The 12,304-nt window shown below is 36.6% G+C and overlaps 1 protein-coding gene across 14 annotated transcripts in view; it reads right to left on the bottom strand.

Moving 5' to 3' along the window:
* Usp15 (ubiquitin specific peptidase 15) overlaps positions 1–12,304 on the bottom strand; it is a 97,930-nt gene that overhangs the window by 60,427 nt on the left and 25,199 nt on the right. For all 14 annotated transcript variants that reach the window (XR_013045604.1, XR_013045601.1, XR_013045602.1 and 11 more), the window contains exons 3-5: positions 9,577–9,707; positions 4,221–4,347; positions 463–608 (exon numbers count right to left, since the gene is read on the bottom strand). Coding sequence is in view for 5 of the 14 variants with exons in the window: in XM_076554150.1 (XP_076410265.1) it covers positions 463–608; positions 4,221–4,347; positions 9,577–9,707 (404 nt within the window). In the remaining 9 variants the exon portion in view is untranslated. The remainder of the gene's footprint in view (positions 1–462; positions 609–4,220; positions 4,348–9,576; positions 9,708–12,304) is intronic.

Below are 12,304 nucleotides of genomic sequence, written 5' to 3'. Positions count from 1 at the left end.
TGATCTACCTTACAACATGAACTGTTTGCGAAGTAGTGTTTCCAAGCTCAATTAAAACAAAACAAAACAAAAAACTAGAAATTACAGTTATTGACCAGTGAAGATAGAGAAGAGGTAGCAAGAGGTAGCCAGAGATAGACACATCATGTACTACATAGCATTCAGAAAGTTTTTTAATACAAAAAGCTGCATTGAAAATAAACATTCCTGTTGGGCTGGAGAGATGGCTCAGCAGTTAGAACATCTGTTGCTCTTGCAGAGGACCTAGGTTCAGTTCCCAGCACCCAAATTAGGTGGCTTACAACCACCTGTAACTCCAGTTCCTTTCTAAGGGATCCAATGCCCTCTTCTGGTCTCCATGAGCACCAGGCATGTACATGGTACAGACATACTCACAGGTACTCACACATACACATAAAATATAAATAAATAAATCTTAAAAGAAATTATTGCTAAAAATACCTGTCCTTGATATAAGCCAGCATCCTGAATGGTGCTATCTGGTTTATTCAGCGGCTCAAATGTATTACTCATATACTTGTTCCACAATCTAGTCTCCTTTTCATCTGGAATATTGAAGATTTTTCTTATTTCCTTTTCAATTGTATCTAAGATTTAAAAAGGGAAGATATGTAAATACAATATATTAAAAAATAGATATATTAGTTACAAAGTACTAAATGCTTATCAGACTACATTATAAATTTATAAAGTACAAAATGAAATATAAAATATACAAAAATAAAAACATTATAAACTTATAAAAATAAGGATAAAATAGCAAAAACAGAAAAACAAATACATAAGAAATAATAATAAAAAAGCTTTGTCTTAAGGCCAGCTATGTGTTTTTAAAGGGGAAATGGTAATTTTAACACTGACAGATGCTTATTTGAGAAATTTAAGACTGCAAAAGGCGCTAGAAACTAAAATATGATAAGACACCAACAATAAATATTCATATTCATAATGCAATCAGTTTATAAATATCATACATTCAAGAATGAGAACATATTCCCAAGACATGCTAAGAGATTATGTGTAAGATGGCAAAAACAAATCCAAACATCCCATCTTTTCCTTACAGATTTCTTTTTAAATAAAGACGACTGTTACATTTATGTAGTGTGTGTTTATTTGTGTGTGAGGAGGTATGTGCAGGCATGGGTATCATCATCAGAGGAATGAGTTGGTTTCCACCGCGTGAGCTCCAGGGACGAAAGTGAGATTGTCAGGCATGGTCGCAGGTACAGCTCTACCTGCTGAGCCGTACTGCCGGCCTAATACATCCACAGTTTTCACCTGAGCAACTCTAAGGAGGAGGCAGTAATTACTGAGATGGGAAGAATGTGAAGTAGGCTTTATGAGCAAGGGAAGAGAGTTTAACTTTATGTATAATTAAGATTCTTATGAGACATAAGTGAAGATATGAGGTGGCTGAAACTGGAATTAAGAGTGTTGGGTTGAACAATAATAAAATATTTTAAGCCAGGAAATCAGGTGAAATTAATCAAAAAAAAAAAAAAAAAAAAAAAAGAGGGGGCCCAAGGGAGAGGAGGCCAGGCATGGAGATCCCAGTATTTTCAGATCCAGGCTATGGTGGTGTTTCTAGACAAGTGGGTTCAGAAGTGGGCAATGAGGAGCTCACTAGAGACCACGGAGAAAGAGTGGAGAGAGTTAGCACTGGTACAGTGTGCCCAAGAGTAAGAGTGCAGCTGAGGCCAGAAAGCACGTGCTACCCGCGATGGAGGTACAGCTACGGGAACGGCAGTCCACTCCCCCTCCACACTTCCCCTCCACACCCCTTAGCCTGCTGCCCTGCCCATCTGACTAATCTAGTCTAGAACACCAAACAAGAAACCAGCAGCAAGATAACGGAGGTGAAAGACGGCCATGGGAGCAGGGGCTGGAATCGTGTATCGTCAAAACCACTGGAGACGGATTGCTCGGACTAAGCATTTCTTTTTCCACATGTCACTCAGACCTTATTACTTCAGGAAGGAAACAACCATTTTAAAATATGCATAACAAAAAATTACGAAAAACATTTCTGGTAGGAATATTTACTTAAGAATGTCAACCAATTTTATTAATTTTCATTAAGAAAGCATTTTTAGAAGCCTTAGGAGAAATTATGTCCTTAGTGGTTAGCCTTAAAACATAGGAAGTTGAATTTTCTCTCTTACTGGGATACACTCAGTGCCCAATTACAGCAATTTAGAGTAAAACAGTCAAAGCCAAGTATTTCTGCTCGAATATTCTAAACTATCTCAAACTCTCCACTGTTATCATTTTACCATCATGTGGGTAGTATGAGCTGAAAAAAATTATTTTATTAATTTAGCAACAACACAAAAATGTGAATCAATTTCCTAATTCTGGGTAGACAATTTAATAAGAGCTTTTAAAAAAGTCAGTTTCAATCAAGTTTCTTTAAAGACCAAAAGGATAACACACACACACAACACACAGCCATCTTTTGCTTATTATCCTAATTCCAAGCAGTTTGAAAAAGCATCCAGTTAACGATAAGAAATTTCAAGTTACCAAAAATTCAGTTCACTTACTATATTAAGACATATATTCAATGCCTGCACCCTTAAAAAGTATTAGGATATCTAAAGTATATGGGTTAAAAATCTATGTCAGATCAAACTTTCTGAAACAGATAATTCTGATTAAATTACATTTATCCCCTTTAAATTTTTATTTAGTACTTAATGTAAAAACTTCCTAATGGTTGTTTTCAATGCAGAAATTAAAATCAGTTGCTGATTTCCTGAGCTTTATAAGTAAAATAATTATCTAAAAAAGGTTCTGGCCGGGTGGTGGTGGCGCACGCCTTTAATCTCAGCACTCGGGAGGCAGAGCCAGGCAGATCTCTGTGAGTTCGAGGCCAACCTGGGCTATCAATTGAGTTCCAGGAAAGGCGCAAAGCTACACAGAGAAACCTTGTCTCGAAAAACCAAAAAAAAAAAAAAGTTCTGATGGACTCAGTTTTTCTATAACATTTCTGTTAAAATAAAAATTTATAACTTGCTAGAGATTTTATAATTATTAATTATACTAACATGTAGTTATTTATATTCCAACTGGCTATGGATCAAAGAGTCAGAAGGTGATTATGTAGGTTGCTCAGAGAGAAGCTTCCAACAGCCTTCCCCAGCCATGATCCGCCTTGGATTGCAATAATGTAAGGATACCTAGCAGCTTCAGGAGCCAATAGCCATCCGGTTTGATTTAAGGCCCGCTTGGTAGAGGACACTCAGGCTTGGTACCGTAAACCTGGCTAAGATCCTGTGGCAGGAGAGGCCACAGATCCCACAGGATGACTGACTACTACTATTTCACGAACCTGGTCTAGTTGCCCTCTAAAAACTCGGCTTATCACCATGGTTACAATGCAGCCATCACCCCTCACTTACTTTCAATCAGTGTTCTTAGTGACTAGCTCAAATTAGGAACACTTACACAGTGCAGAACTTCACAATTTACTAATCTCTCTGGCATGCTGAGTTCTGCATGTTACGTTTCTCTATTATTTGTTGGTATTTTCCAACAAGATGACTATTATTACTATCTTTTAAATAAATACTTTATGTGCAGATAAATGTGTTCATATTTGTTAACACTGTGTATTATAAAGGTACCAGAAGATAGGCTAATGGGGGTGAATATGTCATTATATCTCACACATGTATGAACATTTCATAACTAAACCTACTGGCATGTATAATTAATATGTACTAACTCAAATTTGAATGTGTTCAAGTCACTGTCACTATTTATACAGAGCTATAGAGAACTGCGTCCACGGGTAGCCGAGACTGTCTTTCAGGCTCACCCATGAATAGACTCCTCAATATGCTAGAGCAACACCACGCCTGCTGCCTTAGCTACTTACCTGGAATAAAGGAAATACCAGTTGACTTTTTTCTCCATACTTGACCAATTTTTATTTAACATGGTCCACTTAAAGTTCTACTTAAATTTATATTTTGTTGTTACAAACATGGCATGCAATTTTTCAAATGCTAATTTTAAATTTTGATTTTCTTAAATTAAAAGTGGGACAAACATTGAACTCATTTAGTAAAGTAAGAAACAAGCCAGTCAGCTCTAAGCTGAGCTTCTACAGTGTTGATGACTAAGCCCTAAGCAGGTTGGCAGCACAGCCCACCAGAGCCAACAGTCAAGCACCCTGGACAGGCTCGCATTACCTATTGTGTCCGCTTTGCTAAATCTCCGAGTTACCACGTTGTTCATGTTTCCATTTTCACAGAGCTTCAATTCTGTGAGATAGACTTCTACTTTGCAGTGCTTCACAAACATACCCTGCTCTACCACCTTCAAGACAAAAACCAAACCAATTAGTAGGAATTCTATCAATGGAGTTCTTTCTCATAGTAATACATATCTTTAACAAGGCTTCAGAAAAACTACAGATATCCAATCAAATAAGATTAGCTATTATAAACAATTTAAACCATTAACAGTTTAAAAAGGCATTCTACTAATTTGTGAATATTTTGGTATGCAATAACCAATAAGTTTACCGGTTTAATTTTCTCTATATGATTTTCACATACAGCTCTAAATAAAGCTATAGATAGATGCCTACCTTTTTAACAGTGCTCTGACACCGAAAACTTACATAGCTTTGTGTAACTGTATCTACAAGGTCTGTTATTACTATTTATGTTAAAATATGTCTTTTAAAATGACCGCTCCATCCCTGTAATGGATACCTTCATATCATTCTAAAATGACTTTGTCTGACCTTTAAATGGGTTCTTAGTAAGTCTATGCAGCACACAAGCAAAATAAAGAAAAGCAGTCAAGCATGCAAGAAATAAAGCATAGGACGGTAAAATATTTACACACTAGGTTCACCTTTTAAATTAATGTATTCCTTTTGCTCCTCTAAAGGTTAACTGTAGGATTTCAGTCATGAACACTGTTTCTGAAAATAGTAATTGGCCTGATATGTGATACATTAGACAGATATGGCAAAAGGGAGGCTCCAAAGGCTTACATGAACCAGCAGGCTCATATCAAAGTCAACACAAGAATCACCAGCGCCTCTTTCACTTTCAGGAAAAACTGTTTCAACCCAGGGCTTTCAAATAGTTTGTCTTGAGTTTCCTGTATAATCCAGCATGACTTTACTTTTTCAGCTATGTTCTTTCTCTTAATCATGTTTGTTACAAATCTTTATAACAATTTTACAGACTCTATGTCTCACATTTCAATAACTTAACTCATAGTGCAAAACTTTTAAGTTCTACATAAGATGCTTTAGTCCTCTTAACACCGAGTTATGTTATTTAAGAATGAAACAATATACTGAGTTCCTACAAGATTTTCTTGTAGCTATTTGATAATAAAAAACTAGGAATCAAATATTCTTACCAACAGAAACTTTGGGACTGGGACTCATATCGGAGTGAAATCCTAAGCTACTATATACACTGTAATCTTATTAGCTCCACTAATGTCCACATTACAGTATTTCTTCATTAAAATTACATCTCCTTTTCTTAACCTGAGAAAACTGATTGGCACTTATTGTAAAGGTCCTCCTAAGAATGACTTGACCCATTCCCTGTTCTTTAGTTTTTGTAGAAATGGAAAAAATTTCACTATGTAACCGAAGCTAGCCCATCTCCACCTCCCAAATATTGAATATTGAGATCAAGGGCACATGTCAGCAGGAAGCATGTCTGGCTTAACTATTTTTTCAGTTGTATTTTTATTATCATTTAGTTTGAATTTTGATCTTTATCTCTTCTCTGGTTTCCATTATTTAAAATTATACTATTATAAGTAGGTAGGGGATCAAGTGTCTCTGTTACTAATTTCTACCTTAATCCCACTAGGGACAGGAAACACACAGGATAACTTCCATCAGTTGTCATTTTGGGAGTTTGTCTGATGACCTAGGACTTGATCAGTTTATCTGTGAATATTATTAAGATAATGACATCCTTAATTCCTAACAGGTCTTGTAAACTATTTCGGAGAGACACATCCCCGACTGTGCCATGGCGATGTTATGGTCCAAGCTTGGCTCTCACATGATCAAGATCATGTTTTAAGCCTCGCTGTATTAAGTACTCCGTCTTTAGCTTATTATCTTTATACACAGACTACAGGCAGTACAAGTAGATACTAGGCACCACTTTGTCAAATCACCACATTCATGATACTTTTATCTTTCAGTTTATAGTAGAGACATTTGCAACAAAGACCATATTCCTACAGTTTCCAAAGTTTTCCTCCGTTTCCTTTAAGTCTTCAGTTGTACCCTCCTCACACCCCAAATTCTCCTTAGTCTGCTCATGGTTTTTTAGGCTTTTATTGATACTCATGTCTCATACCTTCTGATCACTGTACAGCCAAAGCCACCACAGTTCCTGTTAGTTAATACTACAGCATCCAGGTACCTAAACGAGTATGAACAACCTACTGATACATGATGAATTATCTTAAGACTTCACTAACTACAAACATCTCACATCATCTCTGAGGGTCAAAAATCTGTGAGCAACTTATCTGGGTTGAGATTTCTCATGAAGTTTCTGTCAAGCTTTGGGCTATGGCTTCAGTTATCTAAAGACTCATTTAGAACTGACAGTCCACTTTACTAGCTGGGTGGGCCTCTTCTTAGAGTACACACAATGTCCTTGACATGTGCAATTCAGTTCCCCATGACAGAGACACCTGAGACATACACTCCAAGATCTTCCCTAACCTAATCTTAAAATATGTCCCACCAGGTGTAGGAGAACACACCAGTATTCTCAAACTAAGGGATTAGCATCAGAAAATACACAGGAGGATAAAGAACTTAGGTCTTCCTATTTTCTTCTCCTTTTTGAAGGATCCTTCCTTTGGTCATAGAATTCTGGATTGGCAGTTATTTTCTTGTAGTGTACTGAAAATAGTACACTTCTTCCTGTCTTCAGTGTTTCTGCTGGGAAATCACTTCCTTGACTTACTCTTTTTTGAGGACAATGTATCTTTTTGTCTAACAATGCTGGGGAATATCTTTTTCTCTTGTTAACTTTTGATTATGTGTTTGTATTACTTCAGTCTGAGAATCGGTGTTTCCTGACTCTGTAATTTGGTGTTTTCTTGTTTGGGAACAACTCTGCTATTCCCTCTTCAGGCATTAGTTCTACCTGCTCCACTCCCTGTCTCCCCTAAGACTCCAATGATAGGTACTTACTTACGCTGCATCCAGTCACTATAACACACTCAACTTCACTTTCAAAGACATTCTGTTCCTTAGTATAAATTCTACATTGCATATTTCCTACTAACATCAATTGGCCTAAAAATTCACTTTCAGCTCTCTTTATCGTTATACTCAAATGTAATGTATATTATTTATATTATTAGTTTTAGAAGCATTGGCGTCGTTTAATAGTTTTGCACTACTTTCCAGTTATTTATTTTTTGAGCATACTAAGTCTACTGTCACCATTAACTGTTCTTACGAGTCTATCTCTGTTGTTCTAATCTTAGATGGTCTTTTACTATAAAACCCGGAGCCAGATACTGGGGTGAAAGCTGAAAGATCAGAGAAGCAGAGCAAGCTACAGCCACCACGTATTACCTCACTGACTCCATGAATCCTCTGAGTCTTCACGCAAAAGGGTCTCAGCTGAACTGCCTTAGTTCCTGCTTCCTCACACCTTATATACCTTTCTCTGCCCTGCTGTCACTTCCTGGGATTAAATGCATGTGTGCTTCCCAGTCCTGGGATTAAAGGTGTGTGCCACCAGACCTGAGTCTGTTCCCAGTGTGGCTTTGGATTCACAGAGATCCAGACGAACCTCCAGAGTGATAGGATTAAGTGTGTGTGCCACCACTGCCTGGCCTCTATGTCTAATCTAGGGGCTGGCTCTGTCCTCTGATCCCCAGGAAAGTGTGTTAGGGTACACAGTGTATCACCACATAAATATGCTACTTCTCCAGTTTGGCTCACTGCATATCTTGCTTATTTCCCTGTTTTCTGGTTAGCTTGTTTTTATGGCTCAGTGCCTAACACTAAAGTTAGTCGAAAAGTTTAAAACTCTAGTCCCCAGAACATGGTTACTTTTATATCTGTATCACAGATCCTTTAACATAACCAGAGATTGATACAGTTCAGAGCTGGATATCAGACTCTGTAAGAACAGTTACTGTGTGTATTTCTTGAAGCACCGTTTCTCTCTATAGGTAATTAAGGGCAGAGGAAAATGCAATTTCTTAGACCTACTGTTTTCACTTAGAGGAAAGATGCATCTCTAATAAGGATTCCAGGCAATTTTATGTATATTAAAGTTTGAAAATTATACGTTGAAAGACTTACATTCACATTATTAAGAACAAATGTATGACCTAACAGGCTTCTCAAATTTTTCTTTATAAGTATGTGAACTTTCCATGATTCTTTTTCTTTTCACTTTAATTTCTTTAGTTTTTGAAAACCAAACTTCAGTAAGTCCTTTTAAAAGGACTAAAAATTTTTAAAAGGCAACGAATTTGTTGGCGGATCTATTACCATACTGAAACTTGTAGCGTGCACTGTGCTCTGAGTTTAAGGAAGAAAACGTAATACACATTCAAATTTTCCTTTAAGAAGGGAGTTTTGGAGTTAAGACAGGGTAACAGGGTGAATACATTCACAATACAATGCATATCCATCCCTATGAAATTATGAAAACAATTTAAAGGAAGAAGTGTTTTTCAAACACTGAAGTTGTTCTTACAGTTCCATTTCACAGGTAAAGTCGATCTTTAACAAGTCAGAGCACTCAATTTCCAAGAATGACAAAACAAACAGTCCTACATTCCCATTATACAAATCAAAATAAATTATTCAATAGACATTTAAGTTCAGCTTATTTACCTTGAAATTTGGTATTCTACTAGAGTACTGCCCATTTTAGTTCCAAAAAATGTTCATTTTTAGCAGGGCGGTGGTGATGCATGCCTTTAATCCCAGCACTTGGGAGGCCAAAGCAGGATCTCTGTGAGTTCAAGGCCAGCCTGGTCTACAGAATGAGATCCAGGACAGGCTCCAAAGTTACACAGAGAAACCCTGCCTCAAAACACCAAAAAATAAATAAATAAATAAATAAAAATTAAAAAAAAATAAAAAAGTTTATTTTTAGTATTTCTAGACTATAATTGTAAAATTAAAGAAAAAGGATTGAAAAATTTACATTTTCATTTTTAAAGTATTTTATGTTGCAAAAAAACATTTCATCAACATTTAGTTTATTTTTAAAATTGTCGCAGAAAAAAAGCAGTGTGCCATACAGAAAACTGGCCCCTTCTTTTTGTCCTGTCTTCAACTGTAAAATAAAGATATTAATTCTGTGTTAACCAGTAATCATAGGTACTGTCCTAGGAATGGTGGGAACGCAGTTCAGTTTCTATCCATGTTATCAGCTATTGGTATCCAGTGCATAGGAATGTTTTCTGGCTTTTCTCCTAAGATATGTTAAGAAGGCTTCAGAATACATCAAATTACCAATGTGAGCTACTTAAAATATATGTATACTCAGTTCCTCTCAAATATACCTTTCTTGCTATTGGCTCTTGGCCTTCCATCAGCGTGTACCAGCTGACGAGTTTATTCCAGCCCTCAGTTGGCAACAGTATATAATCCAACTCATCAATAAGGTGCTCCTTAAGTGACTGGGCATCGCCATCTACAAAGGGAAAAATAAACTTAGTACAGAACAGGAACAGTACACATCTCTGAATACATGGTTTCACATACTACAAACTACTGAAACTCACAAAGGTGATCTGAAGTATTTACAATAATAAATCCTGAAAAAGAAAAAACAAAACAAAACTCCAAGAACGTTCAAATCAATATACTTAAAAATAAGCTGTTGCCTGAAAAAGTTTCAAGGTGCTACTAGTCAACCAGTAGTGATAAAATGCATAATTTTTCTTTGGTTCCTAAAATACTAATACATTAATATTAGCTAAGACATCAACAGAAGAGGTTCTTCAAATATTTTGAGTGTCAGTGATTCACTCACACAACAGTGGGGGGTACCAAACAGTAAGTGTAGAAAATTCATGAGTAAGTCAACAGTTCTTTTCTTATTTCTTTTTTGTGACAGGGTCTCATGAAGAGGCCCAGGCTGGCCTAGGGTTTGCAGTTCTCCTGTCTTAAGTCTCCTAAGTGTTAGTACAGCCATGCTATTAGCCAGTATCAAAAAGCGACCTGCTATGCACTAAATCAACAACCTATCAAATGACTCCAATATACATAAGCTTGGAAACCATGACAAAATTTTTAAGTTGTACTGTAAAGCATCTACACTATATTCCAGAAGACCCACAATCGGGATTCATTCCCAAATTTGAAACGGTGGTTGTGTAGACGTAATTTTAATTCTGAAATGCTTTAAAATATCTAAGCTAAACTCAGAACTCTTGTATAATTCAGGGCAGAGACCTAGGAATAATTTCCTTTGTTAAAGCAATGTCACTGTCCCATTGTGGGACTCATTTATTAATTAGTCATTTGAGATTCCAAAGTACGGAAAGAGAACTAGCTCAACGAGTTATAACTAACCTAAGGGGGAGTTTCTGGACTTGAGTTGATTTTAATCATCAAAGGAAGGAACATTGTTCTCTGTGGCATTTCTATGATGAGAATGTTCTATTCTTGCAGGAAAAAAGCTCAAGAGGGTAACAGAATTATTATTCTTTTAGAATTCACCTGTGGGTTTCTGAATCAAGAAAGCTCTGTTTTATATAGAAACAAAAAATGAAAAAGTCAGAATTTTATATGATCTTTGATAGTAGAAGTGAAGCGAGTACTAGCTAAACATGATGACATGCATCGTGCATGCATGGTCTATGCACACCCGTGTCATGGCACACCTACAGAGAAGCACAACTGTGCTTCTCTCCTTCCATCACACGGGTCTTCAGGCCTAGAGACAAGTACCTTTACCCGCTGAGCCACCTTACCAGCCCTGAGGACTAACCTTAAACACAGGCTTTTAAACTGTGGTTGTAAAGTATAAATTGTCAGCAAATACAATTTGGAATGTGTTTTCTGAAACTGTGAAACTGAAGAAATTTACATATACTAAGTAAGCAAAATGTACTATGAGACATCACACAGCAGATAACTATGGCAGATACACTATTGTGAATTCCCTAACCAACCTTGCAAGACAGATGTCTTTGTATAAGAATATATCCAGAGGGACTGGAGAGATGGCTAGTGGTTAAGAGCACTGGCTGCTCTTCAGAGGTCCTGAGTTCAATTCCCAGCAACCACATGGTGGCTCACAACCATCTATAGTGGGATTTGATGCCCTCTGCTGGATTAAAGGTGTATACATGCAGATAGAGTACTCACATACATAGAATAAATAAATCTTTAAAATAAAAAATAAAACAAGAGCATATCAGAGCCAGTGAGTAACCTGCCCTGGGTCATCATATAAAATTAAAGGCAATATGGAGCATTTTATTCTAGAAAACCATGCTATTAGCTGGGTATGATGGTGGTGCACACCTTTAATCCCAGGACTTGGAAGGTAGAAATGGAGGTCATCAGCTATATTGTATGTTCTGTTCAAAGGCCATCCTGAGCTAGGGGGAAGAAAGAGGAGGGACAAAATCCTTGCTATTTTATTATAGGTTTATTTTTTCAGAGTCACCTTAAGAAGTAAGTAACCCCAATTTCTTTAGTAAATAGACCAAGAGATGGTAAGTTGCTCAAGGTTCTATATACAGAAATTTGCAGAGACTGAATTCAAACATGAATGTTGTTTATTCTAACTCCATATATTTTGCCATGTAACACAATCTAGCCTGAAGATCTTGGGAAAATTCTAAAATCAAGACTTACATGTTATTTTTTTACAATAGCTGAGTTTAGGTATATAGTTTGATCATGTGACAGAATTCACATAATACTATATTTGGTAGACAGAATAAAATGACCACTTTATCTTTTTGTATGTGGAGAACACCTTCAAATTAAAGAGAAGGGATTTGTTTTTGATTTATCACTTCTGTATCTAACAATATATAATTGCTGAACAATAAACTGTACATAAATTATAAATTACACAAACTGGTTATTTTTAAAACAGATGGGTAAATTTATTAGGCTAGTATACTTGTAGAGATTCCAACAGTTGTCAGTCATGGGCTAAGAGCAAAAACCACATCCTTTTGGGGAGGGAGGTTTGAGATAGGGTTTCTCTGTGTAGCCTTGGCTGTCCTGGAGCTGTGTAGACCAGGCTGGCCTTGAATTCACAGAGAT

Source organism: Peromyscus maniculatus, chromosome 18, assembly GCF_049852395.1.
Source record: "Peromyscus maniculatus bairdii isolate BWxNUB_F1_BW_parent chromosome 18, HU_Pman_BW_mat_3.1, whole genome shotgun sequence".
Classification (NCBI taxonomy): Eukaryota; Metazoa; Chordata; class Mammalia; order Rodentia; family Cricetidae; genus Peromyscus; species Peromyscus maniculatus.
Note: the sequence above shows the minus strand (reverse complement) of the source record. Positions and strands in the feature narration are given on the sequence as shown.